At 39.1% G+C, this 26,060-nt stretch overlaps 4 protein-coding genes across 5 annotated transcripts in view; 3 read left to right on the top strand and 1 right to left on the bottom strand.

Annotated features, from left to right (window-relative positions):
• Positions 1 to 5,776, bottom strand: part of LOC145488349 (uncharacterized) — a 17,208-nt gene extending 11,432 nt beyond the window's left edge. Inside the window, exon 1 of the mRNA XM_081467192.1 lies at positions 3,375 to 5,776. Coding sequence (XP_081323318.1) covers positions 3,375 to 3,447 — 73 coding nt within the window. The 5' untranslated portion in view covers positions 3,448 to 5,776. The remainder of the gene's footprint in view (positions 1 to 3,374) is intronic.
• LOC145487956 (uncharacterized) lies at positions 5,378 to 6,940 on the top strand. The gene has a single exon (XM_081466724.1). The coding sequence runs from the start codon at positions 5,378 to 5,380 to the stop codon at positions 6,938 to 6,940; it is 1,563 nt and encodes a 520-aa protein (XP_081322850.1).
• A 2,859-nt stretch (positions 6,941 to 9,799) lies between these two features.
• Positions 9,800 to 11,605, top strand: LOC145487955 (radial spoke head 1 homolog). The gene is made up of 2 exons (XM_081466723.1): positions 9,800 to 9,853; positions 10,985 to 11,605. Exons 1-2 carry the CDS (start codon positions 9,800 to 9,802, stop codon positions 11,603 to 11,605), a joined length of 675 nt encoding a protein of 224 aa, XP_081322849.1.
• Positions 11,606 to 11,616: 11 nt separating this feature from the next.
• On the top strand, positions 11,617 to 25,973 carry LOC145488348 (uncharacterized). Of its 2 annotated transcripts, none has more exons than XM_081467190.1 (2): positions 11,617 to 14,230; positions 21,395 to 25,973. In XM_081467190.1, the coding sequence occupies exon 2, from the start codon at positions 21,535 to 21,537 to the stop codon at positions 23,950 to 23,952; it is 2,418 nt and encodes an 805-aa protein (XP_081323316.1). In that variant the 5' UTR covers positions 11,617 to 14,230; positions 21,395 to 21,534; the 3' UTR covers positions 23,953 to 25,973. The 2 variants fall into 2 exon arrangements, with proteins under 2 accessions (XP_081323316.1, XP_081323315.1); XM_081467189.1 differs by lacking the exon at positions 11,617 to 14,230 and adding an exon at positions 14,246 to 16,468.
• Positions 25,974 to 26,060: the final 87 nt, after the last annotated feature.

The following is a 26,060-nucleotide window of genomic DNA, read 5'->3' as shown; positions in this document are numbered from 1 at the left end:
AAACTACTGTGCTAGGTGTTTTGGAAAGAATAAGTTATATTTTATCATATCAAGGGTATAAAGTGATGCTCAGTGTCGGATGGCACGTTTCGTGGTCATGACGTCACAAAACACATTTTTGTAAATAAGCCAGTTTGCAAAAGAACTGTTGCGCCCATTTGCTCTCGAAGTGTTGCTTAGGTAAAGGAAATGTTGATAATATGATACAAAATTAACTAACCCGTTTTTAAAAGATTTTATGAATACTTTGATATTGTCAGGTGACCTATTTCCTAATATTGAACGGATTTAATACAGAATAGGCAAAATTTAAAACACGCTATAAAAAGGTCTTTCTAAAAGAAATTGAAAAATTACTAGTTTTACTCACTATCAGTTGTTTTTTCCGTTCAAACAGGGTACAAAGTTTTGAAATAATAACTAGTCACGTGACCAGGCAATGGAGCGTAAACTCTATTGGTGTTGCTCAACAATGTGAAACTATTTCGGGTGTAGCTTTTTAGGCTAAATGATCATATATTTATCACTTTATTAGTGAAATGAAGACTTGTTATCGCGTTCAAGCACCCAGCACCTTATGCCTGTAGTTTTTCTAACGAATTTATAACCAAATAGAACTGTTTCGTTCTCACGTGTAAAATCCTATGTTTGGCTACCTTAAATGGCATCAATAACTTCTGGCTGCCAGTTCTTAACTAAAGCAAACATTTTTTATTGCTACTTACCGAAAAAAACGTTAAGTGCTTTTATTTTTTCCTTTAAAACAAATATATGTTTCTATTTCTCAACTGATATGCTGACCCTAACCCTAACCCTAACCCTAACCCTCGCTCTAACCCTAGCCCTAGCTCTCGCCCTAGCCCTAACCCTAAGCCTAACCCTAAAACCTAACCCTAACCCTAACCCTAAGCCTAAGCCTAACCCTAACCCTAGCCCTTGCCCTAAGCCTAACCCTTAGAGCTGACCCTAACACTAAGTGAGGTAACCCTTACCCTAACCGTACCCCTAAACCTGACCAAATTTTTTCATCTATTTTGTAAAAAGCTTCCGTAGTTGTAGGAAATGTTCCTTTTCATAAGGGAAATGGATGAGCCTGCAATGGTAAATTAGGTCATAATGGGTGCCTTATTTGCCTCACAAGGTCATTAAGCGTCTCCAGCAATGATATTCCTAGACAAAGGGCTAAATTTACCTTCATTTTATGAAATATTGAGGAATTTTATATTCATTACGCAATAACTCAGTGGGGAGCAGTATAGCAATCACGTGATAGTCATAAATCACAAGAGAGCTTTGTTTTACTTAAAATAATATATGGTAAATTTGGCATGGCATTTGCCATTTGCAATTTGTTCTGTGATAGACTAGTGCAAACCCAAAGACCCTACAACGCTAAGAGCCTGTCGCTCTCGATACGACATAATTAAACCATACCATTAACAAAAACATTAAGAAAATCTTTAGAATTTAGACCGGTTTCTTCTCTCATAAAGACACTCTACAACATTTCTTGAAAAGTGCACGACCTTATAACTAAACACATGCGGTTGGCCAAGATTCCCACTTCCTTGCGTTGCTCGACGAGAGAAGTTTGAATTCCGTGACCTCGCGATTGTAACAGGACACCCTTTCGTGCGCAGACTTTCTTTGGCATAATCACGAACATGTCTTCGAAAAGTCAAAGTCCAAAGAGTTATTTACATCTAGCAGTGTTTTTGTTTTGTGCCAACCTGCTATAGTAGCGCACTGAAGCAATAACAAAGTTACGCATACATGAGGTTTGAATCGAACTAAACTGAAATTCGGGTAGACTCTATCCGTGAGTTCTTCCCTTGCGACTTGGAAAAAAGGTTCAGAAAAAGACCATCCTTTGAATATTGAACTGACATCTTTCTTCTCACGTTGTGGGTGCATCTCGTGTTTGAGCAAAAGTTACTTCTTAATCATAATTTTAGGACCATTGTCACAAAACAATGCAGCCTCATCTCCGTGACAGTACGGTCCCCGGAAACGAATAACCATTTTGGCGGAAATGTTGCTCTTCTACATATATGTATGTTTCTCCTGTTTCTTCCTTTGCGTAAACACGCAACGGCATTGCCACTTAATTTCCGTAGAAGTATAATTTTTCGGATAAGCGATTGTATCTTCTGAGATTTGACGAGATTAGTTTTTTCTTAGAAGGGATTTGCGCACAGCTGCATTTCAACGTACAGTGTGACTGTTGTTGATACTCGTCGTCAAAATACAAGTAACGACGGAACCCCACATCACTGGAAAAACAAATCGTCCAGGATTAAAATATTTTGTCTGTTTCCGAATAACACCTTGTTCTGATCAGATTCGCTGCGGCTTCACAGCATAAACAAAGTAGCAGTAGCAACTATGCCATTTGACGCATATTTTGACAACAAATATGTCTGCGTGTCCATGTATTTTTTTTAAATCTCGATTTATCAGCTATAATATTTATACTTTTGTATCGGTAGTCTTCTCCAAGAGCGGCAATGTGTCCTTTTGCTGGAACTTTATTTTTCTGCGGATTGTGAAAAATAACCGCAAAAACTAGAATCGACAATTTCTTTTTTGTGCAACACGGTAAACCAACCTGAAGCGGAAAAGCTTGTCTTGACAATTGATGAGGTGCAACCCTACCCGCCTCTGACCCTCCCCCAGTGTCTCGTCAAATTCCATCCGTACAGCGCAATTAGGAGCAATGCGAAAACTGAGCGCTGTGGCAACTTTAGGCGTTTCAAAGTCCAACAATCTGATTATTCTGTTCTTTTGGAGCGAAAACGGCACAACTGTACGTCAATAAACTTCAAGTCGGCTTAACTCACGATGGCTACCGTACAGTAAAGATCAAACGGTAACCGATACCGCTCGAAACCAAAGGAAAACATTTCACACGAAGAAAGTGTTTCCTGCAAATTTGAAAAATCTTACATCACGGCACATTCTGCACTGTATTCGAGAGAAACGCGTCACTTTTTTAACTTAAATGAAGCAGCAAATAAGAAACTGGGCACTGAGGGACTTAAATGAACGAACACTTAACGATTAACAGATTATAAGACGGTGTCGACGCAGAAGACGCTACAAGGTAGGTTTTCAAGTGGTTCTAAAAACAAATTTGTGATGGTGTGCACGTAAAAAGCAAGGAACTAACATTAATCTGAATACAGCTAGAAATGGGCGAAGAGGCTCTTTTTCATCCCAGATGTAAACGGCATCGCCGACGCTTTACCGAATACCATTCTACGGCTCACTGTGTAAACTGTGCCAGAGAAAAGACTCAATTATGTTCTGATTAGTTCGGCCAGTAATAACAAGTTTTTGAAAACATTGTTCAATGAAATTAGACTCACACTTACCTGTGGTTGATCCAGAGACAATTTCAACAGCGAAACTGACAGAGAGAAGGAGAAGGAAATATTTTGGAGACATTTTGTGTTTTGCTGCGCTTCCGCGGGCGACCTGATTTGACTTTCTAATCTGAAAAACGCACGGTTGATATGACGTAACAAAGGAATGAAACTAGATATTTACTTAAAGACCCGTGGTTATCGAGTTATCACGCGAATGACACGATACGCGCGAAGTAGAAGATGCCGTCGAGTGTTCAGTATCAGTTGTACTCCTGGAGATTCCCCCAATTGACATTATTTTGGAATACTTCAATGTTCAAAATTGAGTCCGGCGTTATTAATGTTTACCTATATTTCCCAATAAAGGTAAATAAATAATGTCGTGTCTAATCAGTGGATCTGTTCGACATGATGTAGTCTGCGTAAATGCACTATTTTCATGCAAATTATGTTTTCTCAGTGGCCTCGTGTCCCAACAAAAGTTGATCGACCTGATATATTTTCAGTTTTCAGCCATGAAATGTGCTATCAATGCTTTGTTCGTTCTGTCGGACGCGTTAAGTTGTCCGGCAGCCAGTCAAGGGGGAGGAGGGGGGGATTCCGGCATGTAGAAGGGTCGGGGACGTTCGTCATCGGTCTCGCTTTGGAGTTTAAGTTGCAGACTTTGTTATTATTTAGGCTGCTCAGAGAGGAAAGTCAGGATTTTCAACCATCAAGGTTTCTTTTAGAGTTACATGCTCAGAACTGAGAACTGCGTTTACATTGGTAGTCTGAATCGATCAGCCTTAAAATTTTTTTATATAGGTCACACAAAGCTTGCTCTACGTCCAATTGGCCTATTTAAGGGATTTATCAAATTTCAGTTCACTGACGACCCGACTCCATTCACATGAAAGGACCCCCTGGAGTTCAGTGCACGCGTATGATTTCTTCTCGAGCCATGCGTGAACACTCGTGCGAATGAGGTTTTTTCGCGCGCATCTGTCAACATGGCAAGATTTCCGGCTCTGCTCATCCGGAAGCTCGGTCTTTCTTTGCATGCTAAATTCCCTCTGAAAAAGTTCTATCTTGTTTTCTCTTCCGTTCTTATGAGCCACAATAAGTGATGACACATTGAGATCATATTTCAAAACCTTGTTGTTTTGTAAAATCATTGTAAACGGTGTTGCGAAGGAGGAATAGAAAAACAAAACACGACATAAATGACAAAATCACTGTTGTTAACAAGTATAGCTAGAAGTCAATAAAAATAACTGGACACTGATATAACGTAACTGGAATAATTCGTAATTCCAACATTTACGCAATGCGGACCTATTTTTCTGTAAGATATCAAATTAATTAATCCACAGTCCTTTTGCCTCAAACTTGTCAACGCGCGGAATGACTTACAGTATAATCTTTGTACAAAAGAAAACAACCCTTTTAACGGGTGTCACAACTATTCACTTAAAACTTTAATTTTTTGCTGTTCCTCTGCAAGCAGACTTAATCGCGATACGCCGTATAAGTTACTCAAATAGAACGCGGAACCTAAACGAGCTCTTCGTCCATTCAAGGTCACGGGTTATGTGTTTTTCAATCGTTCCAGCGACCATCGATAAAAAGTACACGTATAAGTGCTTCCCGGGTCAGGATTTATACAGGAAGTGGACAAGAACACACGGAGCACTGCTGGAATTTTGTGTCTAAGGTACCTGTTTATCACTGCCAAATCCTACACTAGGAACACGAACGTCATCGGTGACACCAGATGGATGAAGATGCACCGAATAACTTGATGGACCGGAGAAGTTTTTCGTAGGCTCAGTTTCATTTGTTCTTCTTATCAACAAGCATGGAATTCTCTGTCAAAACTTCGCCAAAATCATCAGTAGCACTCCGAGAGCATGCGAGAATTTCCCCGTTTTGTTATGAGCGCAGTTTGTAAGCATAGACAGCTGTTATGAGAAAAGTTGTCCCACAAAAGCGTTCAGGGCAAGCGACAATGTCGAAAGGTATTGTGGGTAATGGTGATTTTCGGTAGCTTGGTCTTGGCAAGAGGATTACGTTTCTGTCTGCCGCCGAAGGAGGTCGATACATATGGTGTCAAATGTTCTTTTGAGCTACTTTTCCGCGATCTTAGTAGGCTTGGACCCACTTTGACTAACGAAAACCAGGACAGGTTGAAGAGTCAATTGAAAAATATTTCCTACAGCTACATCCACTCATATGATTTCTCTCGGCAGAAGCGCATTCTCACTAAAGAAGAGTGGACAGCCCTTAATGATTTGCGCAGTGATGACAGTATCATAATAACGAAACCCGACAAAGGAAACGGCGTTGTCATCGTCAATAAACTTGATTACCTCAATAAAATGAAACAGTTGATCTCCGATGAAACAAAATCATTTAAAAAGCTTACACAAAACCCGACGAAGTCTAGAGAGGACAGTCTGATCTCCTATCTTCGTAAACTTAGAAGAGATGGTATCATTGATGAAGTTACGCTTCAGAGGATAATGCCTTCTGGTTCTACTCCTGGTGTCCTCTATGGTCTTCCCAAAGTTCATAAATCTGGCTGCCCTTTTCGTCCAATTGTTTCGTCTATTAACACTTATAATTACAATCTTGCCTCTTATTTGGTGTGTGTACTTCAACCTATCTCCACCAACCAGTTTACAGTGAAGGACTCTTTTAGTTTTGCTAAATGGGCGAAGATGTACAACCACAACAACAAGTTTATGTGCTCTTTTGATGTTAGTTCATTGTTCACCAACGTTCCACTTGAAGAGACAATACAAATCTGTCTCGACAAATTATATGCCTTATCTGATCCACCCAAGTTACCTCGCCCTGTTTTAAGGGATTTGCTTGTTTTTGCCACTAAGAAAAGCCATTTTGTGTTTGACGGCCAGTTTTTTTATCAAATTGATGGTGTTGCCATGGGCTCCCCTTTGGGTCCTGTCTTGGCCAATATTTTTATGTGTCATTTTGAGGAGAAGTGGGTGATGAATAACAGTGCTCCTCCTACCATTTGGTTCAGATACGTTGACGACACCTTCACCTTATTTGACAATAAGGACGCTGCTGTTAAATTTCTCTCTTATCTCAACGACCGACATGTCAACATCAAATTTACCATTGAATTTGAACAGGATCACGAACTTCCATTCCTTGATGTCCTTGTCAAACGCCATAACAATTCATTCTCAACATCCATTTACCGTAAGAAAACTTTCACTGGCCTTTACACGAAATGGGACTCCTTCACACCTCGCAAGTACAAGATAAACCTCATCCGCACCCTTACTTATCGTTGTCTTCTCATCTGTTCATCGTCTTCATCATTACAGTCTGCCTTGGATGATCTCAGGAAGCTATTGTCACGCAATGGTTATCCCCGTGGTATCATCACGTACAACATGAACGATGTAGTGAATAGACATCAAAACAAACCTAAAGACCCTATCACTACAGTTCCCAAGAGAGAAATCTTCATTGTTTTACCATTTGTAGGGTTCCAAAGTAAAGTAATTACCCAGCAACTTAAATCTTGTATCTATAAGTTTTATGGTTGTTTTAACGTTTAAATAATTTTCCGAAACACCCGCCGAATCAAATCTTTTTTCCCGTACAAGGACAGGTTCAGCCGTTCTCAGATGTCTAAGGTGGTTTACAAGGCAAGCTGCTAGGACTGTGATGATTTTTATATAGGAAAAACAAAGCGTCGACTCCACGATAGAAAAACTGAACATTTTAAGGCCCTTGCTAAAAGCGGTCACACCTCAGCCATTGCGGATCACGTTACTTCCACGGGTCATAATATTAAATGGGACAATTTTGATATCTTAGCAACTGGTAGGTCAGATATACATTGTAAAATTAAGGAAACATTGTTAATTCGTGATTTAAAGCCAGCCTTGAATGAAAACGTTGGCAGTGAAAAACTTTTTCTTTACTAGCATTTTGTATTGTTATTATTATTATGGTAATTTTTTTTTTTTTTTTCACTCATCTGTTTGTTATTAACTATTAGTCTTGTTACATATTATTAGATACCAGTCTTTTTCTTTCTCTTCGCGTTTAAATTTCGATTGTAATCTAGTTAACGGTCACTTCTGAAGATGTATGTTGTACATACGAAACGTCAAGGAAATTAACTTTGTTTAACATGCGTTTTTTGGTTCCATGTTTATCACCGCGGTTTGTGTTTTGTTTCTTCTAAAGTTTGATTGAAGCTTAATGTTTCAACGGGATAGGAAACAGCACAAACGCGTGTTTTCAAGGCTTCCTCTTCCTGCTTGCTGAAACACTGTGAACTACAACCAAGCAACGAGAAACCATCACCACCTATAGTACCAATCAGCATTGCCGCATTCGCTTCTTCGCTTGTGCGAGACACAATTAAATGAGGAAACAGCTGTATGTTTCTGCCCTTGAGAATAAACGAAAAGATACATCTGATAGTAAATGCAGACATTCCAAAAATGAATATCTTGCAGAAGTATTGACCTGAAAGGTAACTTCTAGACACAACAACTGATGAACAAGCCGTAACAGCAAAACAATCTGTTTCAGATGGCTTTATTCCAATGCCAGTGAGTATGTTAGCAAATTCTTTCCAGCACGATTCATCCTTTTATCGGCTTTATACCTTGAAGAAAATATCATCTTATTCAGAGTTAAGAAGTGTAATTTCAGTTGATCTTACGTAACAAATTTCCTCCCAGGTTGAAACCTTTTCTCCTTCGTGGCCGCCTTCACTGATCTTGTTTCACTGAAATACACTACGCTTGCTCCAAGTTCTGTTTTCAGCCCGAACTGAAATTCCATTCCTATTATGGGCTTATTTTTTTCCCAAGAATTTTTCAGCGCGGGCTGAAATTTTTTCTCCATGACTGAATTTTTAAGCACGGGCTGAATTTCAGCCAAGGCTGAAATTTTCTCCATGTATTCGTTCACTTCATTTAAAGAGGATTTGTTTCGAAAGCTTAGCCGGGCTAATTCAATGCAATCGCCCTCCAGGAAGTGCTTAATTAAGTGGCCTCTTAGAAAAATCCCTTGGAATAAAGATGGTGATTGCTTGAATAGTAGACCGGGATGGAAGTTCCAGCCTCGAGTTTCAACTCGGTCAAATGGGCTTGAAAGTCCAAAAGAACCCACGTAATCGGAATGCACTTTCAGTCCGGGTTGAAAAGAGATCTTGGGCATTCGCAGTGACTGTGTTTTTAATCAAGTGAGGCAGCTATAGGGAGAAATTCCGAGAGAAAAGGAGGTTTAAATCCCGGTTGCATGAAACTTGAAATGTAATCACAACAAGATTCCAGCTACTTCACCGGGCTGTAATTTCAGTCCGGGCTGAAATTCTTCATTTACCGACAATCAAGAGCCAAAGGGGTGATTACATCGTGGACTTCAGCCCGAGATGAAATTTCAGCCCCTTTAGAGGACAGCATTTTTATAAGAGGGAATCATTACCTCTGCGCATAATTTTATTGGCGGGAGGAGAGTGGGTACACAGTATTCGCAGTTGGCATACTGAGTTGAGGCGAACTAGTTACCAGGATCATCCATTATTTTTTTTCTGTCTTTTTTCCCATCAAAATCGGTTTTTTTGAAACTGTTCTTTTTCCTGTGTATTCCACGTCGTAAGGCTATGAAAACCGAACACCGAGCACCAATCTGAAAAAATGTTTTTACAAATTGAGGTTGGAGGTCCAAGGATTGAATCCTCCCCCCTGCCGCTAGATGGAGCTGTGTTCGGTGGTTCCAAATTAAACTCCACGCTTTGTAAACAGCTAACCGGTCAGTCTCTCGCCGAATGGGATTTTTGACAAGTTTCTGTTCCATTTGAAATATTTGTTTGCTGTCAGTTTCAGTGTTCTCAATTAGTACTGCCGTGCCAAACACTTCGACACTTAACTTAAGTAAACTGATTCCTACAAAGGAGAACGATTGCGAAACCTCCACGGTCCGTCGTTGTCATAAAAACTCGCTGAAGCAGTAGGCAACGCGTTGTGAAAGAATCTGGAAAGAGGGCAAGCTGAGCGTAAATTCACCCGTCTCTTTAAAGCCCGGGTGTTGACTCGCGCGGGCTTCGCGTGAACTACTGAACTCGCAACATACAGATGGCAAAAAGGAGCCTAAGATTTTCCTCGGTTTTTGTTTGCCAAGTGCAAAACCGTGATGCATCGCCTTCTTTTTTGTGTGTTTTGATTCTTTCCACGCGGGAGGCTCACGATTCAATCCGCCAAACAATGGCGGCTAATCATATGCATAAGAAAAGAACCACATTTGACTTTCAAATTTAACTTCTCGCATTGTTGCTCGGGCAACACAAAGCCAGAAGCCGCTGCAAACACAACTTGAAATAATATTTACCGAGCTTTTAACGTGAACAGGATCCTGCCCTTTGCTTTGATATATATTACAAACTTCATTACTTGAATATGTCGGACATAGGATCGGAAGACTTCGAAGAAGACGAAGGTATCAATCTTGGGGTAAGTGAAAACACTTTTACAACCATATTTGCAGGCGAAATGGAAGCGAACTCGTACATGTCAATATTATCTCGAATTTTGCCAGCTGCTCTTCAGGCTTTCAAAGTCTGTCATCTTTAGTTTTATAATTCGCGAATTTCGTCGTCTTGAACAGTGATGTCGGAGCTTGGAACAATGCAGCGAAAGCACTTAGACCGTTCAAATATTTTTGCGTACAATTTTCGTTCGAAATGAAACTTTCTTTACATTGTAAGGTTGACAAATCATTTGTTTGATGAACCATAAACAGGGTGTTTCGGAAATATAGCAATTTTTCTCTAGTAGTTTCTGCTTTAACGACTTGAAAGAAGGCAAGAAACTTTCTGGAAATCGATAATTCTTCGATCAGTTCTACGTTACTAACTTTCCCGACGAACCGACTGCCCAGTGAAATATCACTGATGCTATAAAGAAATTATCACCCAGTAATTGGCATCACAGAAAAGTCAACAAAATGGTGATATTAAAAGGAAAAGCAAATAATTGAAAAATACTGGAATACACACACTTAGCGAGACGCTTGTTATTCTGAAAAGAAAGATGAAACCCACGAAATAAAATCAATTGCTATAGCAGTGAAGTTTTATAAGCAGTTACCAAACGTAACGTTTGAAAGTTCGCTGAAAAATTTCCATTTCCATTTATGCAATTATTATGTTTTTGACACGACAGATAAACAATATAAACAATTTTTCTCATTAAAGATGTTGACCAAGGTGCGACCATGAGCGCATGGCTTCAAATAAAAGCTGGCCAGCACAGAACTCGAACACATTTTTGATCATTCAAGGCAACAAATGTCCCTGAAATGAGCCAGTCTTAAGAAAAAAAAGATGAAACTGTAACAGCAAACGAAATTAATTTTAAACTGGTATAAAAAGTTTCTAACAAAACGCAATAAATCTGACTTTCCAATCGCCACCTTTCGCCCCCTAACACAGGACATTTTACTTACTGGCTGGCTCCAGTTGTTCCTAAATGTCTGCCGCATACTTGGGAGATATGGAGGGGTTAGTCCTTTTTAAAGAGCTGTTTGGGCGAGGGGTACATAAATTAGTTATCAAATGATTTTATCCTTTTGCTGTTTCGTAGGAATATGAAGGAGAACGAAATGAAAGTGAAGAACGGCATGGCTACGGTAAAGCAACGCTACCGAACGGAGACACATACGAGGGACAATACGAGCACGGTAAGCGACACGGCAATGGAACGTACCGCTTCAAAAACGGCTCCAAATACGTTGGTGAGTACGTGAAAGGCAAGAAACACGGCCAAGGGACGTTTTGGTACCCAGACGGCTCGCGCTACGAGGGTGGCTGGGTCGAGGATCGCAGAAACGGCCATGGAATTTACTACTACGTGAGTGGCGACACTTACGAAGGGAACTGGTACGAGCATCAGAGGCACGGTCATGGAGTGTACACCTACTCGGCGACTGGGACCAAGTACAAAGGATCATGGGTACACGGCAAGCGGGATGGCTCTGGAGAACTGGTTCACTCTAATCACAGATACGTAGGAAATTTTGTTGATGATAATCTTCAAGGCGGCGGTAAATATCGATTTGATATCGGCTGCGAGCAGCACGGGGAATACGTGTTGGAAGAGAGGATTCAGGAAGGCGATACTGAAGAGGATGAGCAACTAACCGTGCTGACAGCAAAGTGGAAGTGTGCTGGTATCACAGAAATCGAGCCTGCTATCATAGGATGACTTTCAAAGAATAAACATTTTCTGAGTGTATGAGGCGTCTTTGTAAATAAAACACGTTTACTCTCCCTAATTTAAGAATCGATCCCTGACATTTGAAATGAAACGAGGGAATTTTCCTTTTGCCTCTGTTTCAAAACGAGTCAGGGCTTGTGTGAAACCATTCATACAAAAATGTGTTTCCCCCGCCCCCCTCCTTCATGATCATTTTCACGCAAACGTCAATCAAACTGATCTTCATGTGAAAGGTTTTGCAAGAGCACTCGCTTTTTGAAACTGAGAGGCACAATGTAACTCTAAAATGGCCAGGAGTGAGATTGTTTGGAAGTGGCCTATTTTCAAGCCAGTGAATAAAAATTTCCTTCAGTCCATTCTGATGTGATTGGCCTTCTGTCTTATGTTTTCTTTTGTTTGTTTTGTTATTGTTGTTTTGTTTGCTTATTTTTAGCATGCAGTGTGACATGTTTGAAAACGAGTTTTCAGCTACATAACGTTCGCTTTTCACCACTGGCGGATGCTATGGAACTTTGTTGTCTTAAGCACTTACCTACCTGTTAACAGAAAATTTATCATTCAGCAAATAATGCTATCTTTCACAGACATGTTAGTTAGTCCCAATGAAACTTATGAAGATATATTTCTCCTAAAAAACACCTCAAATTATCTGAAGAATAACTTCTGAATAACTTCTGAAGGATATTCCAATCTCTTTCTCTCCATCTCCTCCTTCTACTCAAGGCCAATTTCCTCTTTTAGTTTTCTCCTGCACTGCGCACGAAACCTTTATGGAGTATTTCCTTCAGCGCACTTCCAGCTTTAGTTAAGTTTCCAAGGTTACTAACCTCGTTCCCAGGGCCTTTTCCCTTGCTTGGGGGAGGAGCGGGGTGGTAGCCGCGAGCTTCAAAGGCTGTTTACAAGATGGCGATAATTTCGTGCAGCGCTACTCTGAACAGTTTTGTCCTAGTTCAAGTTCAGTTTGAATACCCCTATCTTTTGGTGAAGTCGCTCACCTTGTATTAGTGACGACAAATGCTTCGTATTTCCTGATAACCAACTTTACAAGGCAATCAGCCTCCCTTCCAGTGATTCCACACTCCACAGGCATGGTGAATTTTCGAAGTAAGCTTTTTTTTTCGATGCTGCTTTTATCTAAAAACCGAAACATATGACGGTTTTTTTACGCACCACTACAAAGCCGACACACGCCGAATTTCCAGCATGTAGCTTTTTGGGAGTCGACGGCTCCATACAGAACACCACAGAAAACTTATTCTATTCACCAGACTCGATAGCACACTAGCCTGCAGTTGCCTACCAGCTTCATTAGCCCGCTTAAATTAATGATTTTTTGTATTTTTGCGGGAATTCTAACCGCCAATAGGAATAGAGGATTTGCGAGCGGTTGCATAAATTATAGTTCACGAAATAATTATGAGGTATCACGTGACCAGCCGATGCCAGGGTCTTTTCCCGCCCGGCCCCAAGCAAGGGAAAAGGCGTTGGGATATAGGTTGAAGTTACACGTTTCAGCAGCGCTACCTTCTCTCGCTGACATGAAAATCTTTTTGCCGCGGGTTTTATTTCCATATCGAACGACCATCCACTGTATTTTACTTGTATGTTTTTCCAATTGCTTTTTTCGCGAATATTATTGTGGCAGGCAGCCGCGAGGAGTGTGGGGATCAGGGAAAAATAAGCTGAGCTCATTACTTAACGAGCTACAGCTCATATCCTACCTAGGCAACTGATGAAGGTCTAAGACCGAAACGTTTTAGTAATTTTTACTTTTAGCTTTTTTATGGCAGAAGTTGTCCGTCCTCCGGTTCTCTTTACTTTTAATCTATAATACACGTTGAGGCATTAACTGTGCCAAATTCTTACGAGATCCTCCTGGCGTCGCGGCACCTTTGTTGGCCTGAAGCAGCGTTTAACTGCTGCTCATATCCTGCATATATGGGTTATTGACCAAGCATGAGGTCAGGATGGCTGGATATTGGCCTCGTTCTTTTTTTACGTGTTCACTCCGTCCCGGTCCATAAACACGCAAAAAAAGAACGAGGCCAATATCCAGCCATCTTGACCTCATGCTTGGTTAATAACGGCTTTATTATATGGAAAGAAAACCCAAATATTTTCTTGCGGCACACAGTGGGTAATCCCGAGCGGGCCAGATAGCACCATCTTGCCCGCTCGGGTAGCCAATCACAGCTAAGCTCACAGAGCTAACCATATAATAAATCGGGTTTCAATTGGATTGGTACGTAAATCAAGTTCAAAGAATTCAGACTAACTTGATATAGAGACATGTTAATGTTACCCCTCTCGTGACGTCTTAGTTCTCTGATCACTCATTCAATTGTACTGATGTAATTATAAATGACAACATACAGCGACACTTGATAAGAGAAGAGCTAACAAACAAACCTGAACACTAATCTTGCCGGTGTATGTCACAAACGGATGACTTTATTTAGTTCCCAGTTTAGTTAGGCTGTATTCGAGAAACAGTGAAGTCATCTTGACTATACCATGATCAAATATCGATAACTTAGATTGCAATGATATAGGTAAAGTTATCAGCGAAGGATTGAACTCTCAACCAGAGCGAAGAGCGAATTTCCACGAAACGTGAGTACTCTGTACAAATGTTGAGTCCTTTTCTTCTATCACGAGTATTATATTATCTCGAACGTTTGTATCTTAACGTCATCGCAATTTAAGAATTATTTGATAAACACTTGTCTACGAACTTACTCTTGCAACTTGCACGATAGTGTACATTGCACGGATTGCGTCAGACATACAAAATTGATCGAGTCGGCTGAAGATGTACACGAAAACTAAGCAAAGCCGACGTAACGACGAATTTAACTTGATTTTTACATGTAAATACGGAATACGTTTTGGCTGGCCTGACTACCAGCATTCTTCAGGGGCGTAAAGAGGAGATTTACAAAAATATTTCACATGTTTTACGAGTAGCTATTGTGAAGCACGTTGGATATGTTGACAGACCGTTGACATTTCTGTTAAGTAGATAACTGTAGGTTTCATCGCGGCTTTTAAAACCGGTAGTGAATTATTTAAAACCCAATTACCGCTTGTCATGGCTTCCTGTGTTCTTGGGCCTTTCAACAGTTTAATAACCCTGACTCCACATGCAGATTCATTGGTATTCATACATTTCTCATATAGTGCTAGACTATACGCAGGCTGTATAAACCAATATAGTTTCTTTTTTCAGTTTCGGAAATCAGCTGCGATAATCTGATCCCCCGGGAAAACTTCGATGTTAAAGTAAGGGACGGGTGGGTGAGTCGGAAAATTGAAATTGTGGGCTAGAGCTTTACAATTACAACACTTTAAGACACTTGAAAGCAGACAGACAACGATGCACTGTTATGATAAAACACGTTGTGATCGAATACTTTCTCCTACAAGTATATTCTACATGCATTTCCACGCTTTCAATTATTTCTTCCTCGCGTGCAACCCTAAAAAAGATACCTTGACGGCTAAAAATAGTGGCATTTGTTCCTGACCAAAATCATGCTGGGATTTACACCTCTAAGCAAGACGACATAATAGCCCCTTCCCCTCCCTCCCTCCCTCTCCATACCTGACACTTTGTATCAATATTTTAAAGAGAAGCAAGCATTTCATCGAATATACAATAGTAGCGAACATATTGTTTCCCCAAGCAATATAAACACATTGTTACTAGACAGACAGGTAACACTTGATGTAACGAAAAATTCTCCAAACTAACATCCATAGATCTGTACAGTTGTAAGTGAGGAGAACTCGGCTATCAATCAAAAGAAGCGGCGTGGAGGAAGTGGATCTCCTGATTAGCGGCAGACGGAGACGCCGAATATTGTCATTCCTTTACCTTGTGCTTGCGTCATCAATACCGTTACAATGTATTTCACTTTCGATCGAGTACACAATTCCATTAATTTTAATTTTAGCAAACTCCGCGATCTCTAGGGCTCAATAACTTTGAGATAGTGTTGCAGTTTCGCTCTTGATTTCGGAAATCTCTACTAACCTGCGAAATGCGGGAATAAACTGACATAATTTGTTTCATGTCGGTGGCTGCTAAAAATAAGAGTAACTTTAACTAGACACCAGAATTGACGCACTGCAATTATAAATTATTAAATATCCGTAGTTGAACAATAGCATCTCACTATTGTTGACAAATTTATCCACTGTTTTGTTTCTTAAATGATTTCTTGCATGCCTAAGTTTTAAAATACCATATCAGGTCACGAGGCGTAATTTAATCCAGTTATCAGTTTCACAGCACGTCTAATCGAGACGAAACACGCAACAAGTTTGGTAAAAATAGATTTTTAATTTACCACGACAGCTCTCCCATGGCATCTGAGAGCGTTAAATTAGGACGAGTTTCAAACGATATTGGAGAGAACGCAAGTTTGCGTGAAATAACTTTGTAAGCACGCACTTTAAAAACATTTACAGGCCGCCCAATATTATACTTAACACGAGTACGATATCTAAATCACGGAATCCACATTTATCTCGCCGGAAGAGAATAAAATCGCTCATCGGCTCCAAGAAACTAAATATTTACAGGAGAGTTTCAATAAAGAATAGTTCCTTTCATATATATTTACATACTTTTTGGTAATCCGACTCATTAATTATTTATATTGGAGCGCATTGTTTGGCACATAAACAAAATGAGTAGCATTTGACAGATTGGGGCCTCAGGACAAGTGTCCGGGACACTTGGCGAAAGTCAATGGGAAGATGTCATAGTAAAACATATCGATCGATTTTATGGTGGCAATTTTATTCGTGAACAAATGGGAAATACACAAGGGAGAAGCCCTGAAGGTAAGAAAAGTGTTAGATTTCTGGATTATGTCGAAAAAAGCGCAAACACTTACTTGAAATTCAAGTGTGACACTGAGTTGTGAAGGATGGTTTTGCATGACAATGACATATCCCTGCGAAATTTACGAAACTGCTAAGGGATATTTCATATTTTTTCGAACCGCAGGCACAATTTTCTGCGATTATTTCGATAAAAAAGGCTTGATTAAACGTGATTCTATTATTTTAAGGCATTTTCAAGTTGTTCGTTCCACATTCCCGCTGTAAAAGTTCGACTAACGGCCTTTTGTTGTGGAATAGCGCTTACGGCGTCACATTGAAATTCTGGTCTGTAATCGCTCAGGTTTATCAACGTGTTCCACCATTTGAAACTGTCAAGAGTCAACTAAGGGCGTATTATTTGTGTGAGCGCAAGATAAAACCATATGTACATAACGTGTTAGCTTTTCCAAACATCTAAACCCATTCGCGACGAATTTGTTTGATCAACATGGAGGTCGTACTTTTCTGTATGCTAAGAAGCTTTGATCGTGCATTGGCAGCATTCTTTTCCCTTGGAAGGTTTTGTTTCGTTTTATCCCGGGTATAGAGCTCCAATAATTGCTGTGAAATGGAATTTATTTGCCTTCAAGCGGAATTCCGCATGTGTTGCTCACAACATCTCATTAATTCTTGTTGTTGAGATCTTTGCTTTTCGCAACTTCAAGAATTAGACCGCACTTAATATCGTCAATATTTTGCTTGCATTTAAGCTTAATTACAGTCCTTTCGATGTATTCCACTAAGCAATGTAAGTGAAGAATTTATCAAGTAATTTCAGTTTCATTTCCTTATTTTCCGCTCGCGAAAGGTACCGAAGATTACATGTAAATGTAACGTTAGTACATCGATCGTTTTGCAGGTTGAAGTTAGCAGTAGTTTTTTATTTATCTAGTGTAAAAGTACACACAAACTATGCGTATTTCATTCGCTAAATGACCTCTAGAATGCTAGCTTAAACACAGAGTCAGTCCAAAGTACGAGTAATTTTAATTGAATCTAAAACCATTTGCACATTTTTAACAGTGCTTGTTTTACAACACCGGTGGCCATGTTACTCCGAGCTACGCGTGATCGTTTTAGTAATCCCTTCCTCGCTACATACTGTGAAAATCCTGCCAGTTTAGGATCTTATTTCAAGCATTTTCAAGCGATAAAGGCATTATAAAACCCCATTTCCTTTCTATTTAGTTCTTTTTTGATTTTTTTGAGATTAAATGTCTTGAAATTTGACTCGCTAATTAATAATTCAAATTGTAAATTTGGTCTCGTTTAGTTTTTGAAGAGGGTGTGAAATTGGATATCGCTTTATATTGACAACAACACTACTTTCAAAGTGAAGATTCAGCAAGCAGTTATGAGAGGATTTCTATGTTCAATATGGTTCACCCATAGGATGCCAAGAAATTGTAGAGTAAATTCAAAATTATGTTACAAATCTTGTCTGCCATTTATCTCCTGATGTTTCATTTGTCTGGAGGTCATATTTCGCATTAATTACTCAGTTACAGCGGATAGATTCTGTCTTATTTCAATTTGAAATAGGATCCATGGAAAAAATCGAATTTGGAAATCTTTTCCTGCATCAGAATGAAATCAGAAAATTAAAATAAATCGTTTCACATGCATGCTTCTTCGTTTAGTTAGCTGAGCCGTTGTCTGGGAGGAAAGAAACATTTGACGTGTCCATCCTTTATCTGGATTAGGCTTCGATCGATGAAAGATGAAAACAAAAGTTTTACGATCAGAGTTACATCGCTGTAACTGAAACCTCACTGGGGCTGTAGTCTATAAGCTAACAGGTCAGAGCTTTTGTCACATAAAGACATTTGTCCATGCAGAAGACCAAGTATTGCAAAACAGTTAATTACATTGTATTACATTGTATCACATTGTGGGTATGGATTGATTAGTTTGTATCAGAGCAGGAAATCTGTCAAACTTTACCCTTGTGTACTAACTCTGTGAACCACTCACGAGAGGCTTAATTTCAATGCTTTATAAGTTCAAACCATATAACTGGGGTGTTTTCGAAACTTATGTGCACTCTTTCAGCCAAAATGTCCTGAATTTTTCAAGATGAATGTGTCTGAGGTCATATTCACTCTCGATGCTTAGGTTTTGTGCCTGGGCATGTGTATGGCACTTTCTTTCGTTTTGACTACTTGTGATCCATCAACCAATTAAAACTCTTTTGGAAAATTGTTTCAATCTACCAATTTAGGATTTCTTGCCTTTTACTGAACTCTTTAGTTTACTGGTGTCGATCTGTACTGGATTTGGTTCCTGAATCCAAAGTAGCTGGATGTACTCTCAACCTTTCATTTCAGCATCATGTCTGAATATTTTTGCAACGGTCACTTAATGTGTCTATATTCATCTGGTAACTCTTTGCCATTGAACAGTGCCTGGCATCAAGGTTAAACATGCTCACATTCATTAAGATTTGCCATTCTATATTTTATGGTGATTGAAACTTTAACATATGAAAAAGTAAAATACTGTATCCATAGTACTGTATTTATTTTTTTGCTGATTTATTGATTTATTTATTTTAGATAGAAATTGAGAAATTGATATGTTTAAATCAGCATTTTCAATTTATTGACAAGTGTTATGGCATAATAATGTTTCATTCCATACACACATAAAATGTCAGCCAAGCATTTGTATCTTGCAGAACATTACTTTAGGCATAATGTTTCTAAAACCTGGCAGCAAATTAAAGCACAAGTTACTGGCCTTTCCACAAATATCATGTAAAATCATCTCTAGAGACATCTTTCCAGAAATTCTCAAAAAATGTTTCTGAATATCACAAATTAAATTTTTTTCGAAATATCTGGAAAAACCCTCTTAATATCTCTTATTTGTACATTGATGATAAGCCAGTTTTGAATCACTTAGGCCAAAATTTTACAACTTTTCTTGCAGTAGTAGGAGTCAGGGAGGAAGATTCAGATGCTTTGATATTACCAGCATCTACCATTTAGGAAAATTCCTGCTTTAGTGCATTTAGTGATGCAGATTACATTTTTCATGGGGGACATCACTAAACCAGATTGTTTCTGGCATATAAATTATTGAGTGCTGTTTCAAGAAGACAGGGAGGAAAACACAGGGCTAATTCCAAAATAGCCATATGAATATAACTAAATTTTCTAAATATCCCCAAAAAAGTAACAAGATATTTGTGGAAAGGCCTAGCACTTGTAAGTATTGTTCTCTAATTCATGTCCTTGCCACAAAATTTAATGCAGGCTGGAAAACTTGTCATCGCTGATTTTGGTAAAAGGCTCCAAAGTATAACTTACTTTCTGTGTGGCCAAGCAGTTTAGGTTTGGGCTACAATGACTTCATTCCTCATTGATTTCACATAACAAAGTATTAATCTTTAACAAGATAATAAAAAATCATTGTGCCACAAACAAATAGTGTTACGCAACTTGTTCTGTCAATTAATTAGAAAATGTGCTCACATGCCGGTTTTCTTTGTCAAACTCTCCATTGGTATCAAGTATGAGTGATTATAAAACAGCAAGCTACATTCTTTGACTTGTCAGAAGATGAAGGGCGGAAGTGCTAACAAGCTCTGCTTGCATTTTTCATAGAATTACGAATTTAATTAAAAGACTTGACAATGCAACACCAGTGTCAAGTTTATCTTTACATGTCATGTTCACACAAAAAGTTTGAAGTCTAAAGACAATATGCTCTTCAGGGGAGCAATTGCTGATCATGTTTTGCTTTGAATGTTTTGTTATACTTATAATCTTGTTATCACTGGTTGTTCATTGAGAATAATGAAATATTTTGACAAGGTTGATTAGTTTTTAGGTCTAATATAAGTTACTATAATTATTGTGAGTAAAAGAACATACAGGTAGATGAAAATTTTTAGCCACAGACTATGACATTTTCAAAGTTAATTATATTCTTTAAGATTTTTGCCACAGCAAAGAAATTTGCATTTGTCCTCTGCAATATACATGTAAAAAGCATCTTAGATTTTTGCGTTTTTTCACAGCTTCTCATGAGTGACCTTTTTGAGTACAAGGTTAAACCACTCCCTGCTTGTCAATGAGTGCTCAAAACTATTTCCAGTGACTTCTTCTCTTATTTCTGACAGTGATCATGTCCTAGACGGCACATTTCATGCAATTGTCGATGAAGTTGAACTTTGTTTTAGGGAAATTCATCAATCATTAATTTGTCAGCTCCAAACAGTAATTAAATTATAGTAAATGTTATTTTGTATGCCCATGATTCTGTGTTGATGGATAAATATGGAGAGAGAAAACAGAACAAATTATTTGCCAGATGTTGTGACACAGAAAAAAAATTATTGTTAGTAGTACAGTCCTACATTCTACATTCTAGCATAAAAAATATAGGGCTACAGGACTTAAGGCAGACATACAGGGCTGTTAGAAGCACCTACCCTCCAACACCAAGTTCCCAAAGACAATAATACAATAACTGCATTCATTTATGAAGTTAGGGGTGAGTAAACATATTTTCCTGAGGGGCAGGTTGAAAATTTGTTCTGATGATGAATGTTTCTCCAACTTCATGTTGTGCAGGAGTTGCCTTTTTCATTTCCTTCTATGTTTTGCTTTGCACCTTTTTTCTCTCATTTTTCCCTCACCCCACACCTTCAAAGGAAAAAATGAATCAGTAGTCCATTCCTCATTAGAAATATACTGCAATCAGACAGAAGAGGTAATATTCTTTCAAGACCTGTCTGCTGTCTTGATGTTGATAACACCACAGTGATACTATAAGATAATTGGATGATAATTACTATTGGGAATTAAATGTCTACATGTAAGTCCTGTTTGTATGCTCCTAAATTTCTACTCATACAGAATGACTGTTTTGTTTCAGATAAACACAAGAAAAGAAAGGGGAAATCCCCAAAAGGTCATCCCAGAAAGGAATTCTCTCCTACACCAGGCCAGACTGCCACGTCAAACCTGAATGGTCCTGTCCCAGTCAACAGCAACCACAGGGAAAGTTCAATTCATATGCCTTTAAAGGAGTATGAGGTCCCAGATTTCTTGAAGGATACTCAAACACAGCGCCATCATGAAAATGGTACATCTCCAGTGGTGAAGCGGAATCTTAAGGATCCAGATTTCTCCTCGAGGAGTGGTCAAGGGCTGATGATACCCAGAGAAGAGTTAGCCGTGCCTGAGTTTCTAAGAAATAGCGAGGATAGACAAGGCAATGAACGATCACAGCAAGGTGGAAACCCTGCAATGGTGAATCACAAGTCTGCTGGTGCTCAGGCAAATGCAAGAATGGAAACCAGAGGCAGAGCTGAAAGGCAAAGGCCACCTAATAGTGCTGCAAAAATAGAGGGTAAGAATATGAGAGACTTCACCAAAATGAATGGAGAACAGAGAGTTCACGATCACCAAAGAGATGCCACTACATTTCATACACAGGACCAGGATTCTAGAGTAGTAAGGAAGCAACAGCAAAATGGCCAGAGTGGTGACTTTCAAAAGAAGCTAAGCCGTGCGTCAACTGACTCACTGGATAAACTTGTTCAAGCAGGAACAAACATGAAAGGAACTTTATCTTCAAAAACAAGCTCCGACACTGACAGTGATTTCAGGGCACGAAACCGAATAATATTTGTGGAAGCAGAAAGAAGAGAAGAAATAGGAGCTAATGAGGATATGTCATTGAAAAGAAAGTACAAAAAGGGAGGAAATAAGGGTAGAACTAAAGGACAAAATGGTGGAAATGACATGGAATTAGCACAAAGACTTGGACCGTCGGTTAGACTACAGACAAATCCTGGTGGAAGACGTAAGTCAAACAACTGGCCAACAGACACTGATAGTGTCCAAAGCACTTCATCACAGTCTTTCACTGAACCTATTTCCACCATGTCTTCTGAGAAGGACAAATTCAGTGTTTCTGTCAGAGATCATGGGAACCTAATCTTGAAAGGTGTGAACTTCAAATCTAACGGGCTTCTTTCTTCTACGGCCAAATTACCAGGAACCTCAAATGGTCATGTTGAAGATGATGCAGATTTGCCTTCTCCTAAAGGGAGAAATGCTAATAATACTAGCCTTGGTTACAATGAAAGTTCACCAGAGGAAGAAGCTCGTAAAATTAAGAGGAAAGACTCTTTGCAAGCTCAGTTACGTAACAGACTTACAAAAGTGGAAAAAGTAAAACCACCTCCACCAAGGGCGAGATACGATAGCGATTCAACAACCATCAGTGATCACAGCGCGTTTGAAGACATATTTCCACATTATCCCAGGAAAAAGTCAACATTTGGGATCAACTCTTTGAACGATCTACCTGAGGATATTTTGATTCTCATTCTTTCTTACCTGTCGACAAAAGACCTTTGCAAGGCATCAGGTGTCTGTCAAAAATGGCAGGCTCTCTGCTGGGATCCAGTACTGTGGTCAACAATCCAAATTGCCAATTATGAAGGCAGCGACATCAACAAAGTTTTACGGAACATTTTGGCAAAACTAGCTATGGACACACAAGGTTATTGCATCACAGTGCACTCAGTTAAATTAAATGGGTGCGAACTTCTCTCTGACAAAGGTTTGGGTTTTGTGGCACGATTTTGCATAGACTTGGAAGAGCTTGATGTCTCTGGCTGTTGTTGTATCACAAGCAAGGGTCTTCATGACATATTACTGAATTGCCACACCCTTAGCCATCTCGATACCAGTGGTTGCACCTGTGTGAACAGCATATCAGCCCCAGTGGCTAATGGATTTGGCTTGGGACATCACGGAACTTTTCTCCAGTTGCGGCATTTGGACTTAAGTGACTGTGTCGCTTTTGATGACTTGGGAATGAGAGTAGTGGGTCTCAGTTGTGGTTTACTGGAGAATTTGTATCTCCGCAGGTGCAGTCGTGTCACAGATGTTGGTGTCAAACATATTGCACAGCATTGTGTTCACCTGAAAGAGCTCAGTGTTAGTGACTGCTACAAAGTTAGAGATTTTAGTTTGAAGGAAATTGCCAAGAACTGTCCAAGTCTGAAATATCTGAGTGCAGCGAAATGTCCAGTGACAGACACTGCTATGAAGTACATTGGAAAGCATTGTGTAAAGTTAAAGTACTTGAACATCAGAGGATGTGAAGCTGTGTCAGATGTTGGCATCACTCACATTGTTCAAAACTGCTTGAAGCTGAGATCTCTTGATGCAGGAAAGTGTGACATCACAGACAATGGCCTTCACATTATAGGCATACACTGTCCTCAACTGAAAAAGCTCAGTATACGAGGATGCGAACGTGTGACTGACACTGGAGTCAAGACTATTGCAGCACAGTGTTGCAGTGTGCAGTACTTAAACTTGCAGGAATGCAACATCAGCTATGAAACCTTCATGTACATAAGAGAGCATTGCAAGAACTGTGTTATTGAGCACACATGTCCTGCTTTTTTCTAAGCCAGCCCTTCCAAGGTGATGTGCACTGAAATCCTACTCACTCTCACGAAAGTTAGATATCGTCTCATATTCCCCAATGCATCACATAACCAGAATCTTCGTGTATCAGTATACATGAATATTTTTGCAGGCATGTCACTGTCACTATACGACACAGGACCTAATATATTCAGTATAAAACTGGTTGAGTTAAATTAGTTTCATTGCTACTATCAAAATGTCTTTAGTAATATTCATTAGATGTAGAAGACCATATTTGTATTCTCGGTATTGGACTGGAAGTAGCTTGCAATGGAGGCTCATGCGGAGGAAATGTCATTAAAAAGAGATAAATTCCATTTGCATTCGAAAAGATTCCCCGCATTAGCAGCAATTGCAAGCCAGTTCCAGTCCAATGCCAAGAATACAAATGTGGCCTATTTCATGGCGCCTTCCTGAAGGTGTACTCTGGCTCTGAAGCTTGGCAAAAATCCCAGATGGTCTAAATGACTGTTACAGATGTGAATGAATTGTTCACATGTGTCAGGAACTGGATGGCTTTTGGAACTGGTTTTCTCTAACCCATTTGGTGCCACACATATCAACTTGCAATATTATCTAGCATCAAGCATGCAGTGTGTACAAAAGGTTGCATTGCAAGCCTACAATACTAGATAATGTATTTACATGTTAATAAAACTGAATCAAAAATAAACTTTCACAAGTACTTTGATTAAATTACAAATTATGCAAATGTGTGCTCAAGAGTCAAGACATTGTATATTTTTAACACAAATCTGTTAGTTGGTGTTTCAATTCTAATATGAAGAGGTTGCGTTTTGTTGCAAAATGGATCATATATTTTGTGAATATTTAATATAATAATGTTATATATAGTTTCTCTTGTATATTGCCTTGTTGTCTATTATTTGTAGGTGTTTTGGAAAGAGAAATGTCAGGACTGAGAGCCATTTTATGTACAAATCTATGGTCAGGAGTTTTTAGCAACGGATGTTGTGTCAAAATGATGAAATTACGTTCTGAGTTTTAAAGACAATGTTGACAAGGTTAATTTTACCAGTACATGTATGTTGCTGGGAGTTATTGTCAAAAATGAATGCAATTTTTATTTAGGAATAACACACAAAAAGTAAAGTTATATTTGAAGAATTTATTATTATTGTGCGGTTGTCAAGTTTGATTCAATAATAATTATAATAAGAACCACTCTTACTTTTAGTCTCATTTGCAGCTATTGGGATACAACCATATCTGCACATTCCTCCAGAAATTCCCAGTTTGTAGCAAAATATTATTCAATTTCCAATTCTGTACCTCATTCACAAACATCAAAGTGAACTTACATGCCTTTTCAATGTGTTGTTCCAGAAACTAACTAATAGCCCTCTGGAAAATGCAGTTTTGGTTCATAGTTTCCTATAAAAAATTTTGCCTTTTTTCCTATAACACTCCTTGGGGTGGGTACAGATATTTTCTGGAACCACACAATGTTCTATGTGCACATTAAAACATTGCAGAACTAATACATAATTCAATTCTGTGTTTAACTCTAACTCATTCCTTAGCTAAATAGGTGAGTGCACTGTAGCTGTGCATAGGCTAAAGGAAGAAGACTGAGCAAGGCAAAGAGAGAATTGGTGATGCATATTCTGCTCCCTGCATATTAATGAGGGGGGGGGTGGTATGATGAGCGCTTCTTAGCTTTTATTTCTCATCAATCCCTGTCCTTGTGGTGTCATAATAGACTTTTATCCCTGTCCATCGGATAACTTCCCCCTTCTCCTTTCTGTCTCCCTCTCAGTTTTTCCCAGCGTCCCGTGCTACCGTTTACATAGCTTCTTATCTAGGTTCTCTTCAACTGGAAAAACCTCAAGGTTTCTGAATCATTACATTAGCAATGCATTTGTAAAATTTCGGGTGCGTATTTACAATGAGCGTCCGTGTTGGATGCGGACATTTACGAAATCAGCAGAAACTACCTTGGATGAAACTACTCTCTTAAAGTAAGTGAATACATAGGAATCTCTATATTTACCTTTTTAGTGAAGCTTTCACGATGGAGCAACCCGGCCCCGCGCGGAGAAAATTAATGGAAAAACTTTTGCGTG

Source organism: Orbicella franksi, chromosome 5, assembly GCF_964199315.1.
Source record: "Orbicella franksi chromosome 5, jaOrbFran1.1, whole genome shotgun sequence".
NCBI classification, from domain to species: domain Eukaryota; kingdom Metazoa; phylum Cnidaria; class Anthozoa; order Scleractinia; family Merulinidae; genus Orbicella; species Orbicella franksi.
Note: the sequence above shows the minus strand (reverse complement) of the source record. Positions and strands in the feature narration are given on the sequence as shown.

Bases quoted from the DNA above. Each gene is read 5' to 3' on its own strand.
- LOC145487955 (XM_081466723.1), top strand. From the start codon at position 9,800: ATGTCGGACATAGGATCGGAAGACTTCGAAGAAGACGAAGGTATCAAT. The intron at 9,854-10,984 runs GTAAGTGAAAAC...GCTGTTTCGTAG, and splicing joins ACGAAGGTATCAATCTTGGG to GAATATGAAGGAGAACGAAA.
- LOC145487956 (XM_081466724.1), top strand. From the start codon at position 5,378: ATGGTGATTTTCGGTAGCTTGGTCTTGGCAAGAGGATTACGTTTCTGT.
- LOC145488348 (XM_081467189.1), top strand. From the start codon at position 16,438: ATGGGAAATACACAAGGGAGAAGCCCTGAAG. The intron at 16,469-21,394 runs GTAAGAAAAGTG...GTTTTGTTTCAG, and splicing joins ACAAGGGAGAAGCCCTGAAG to ATAAACACAAGAAAAGAAAG.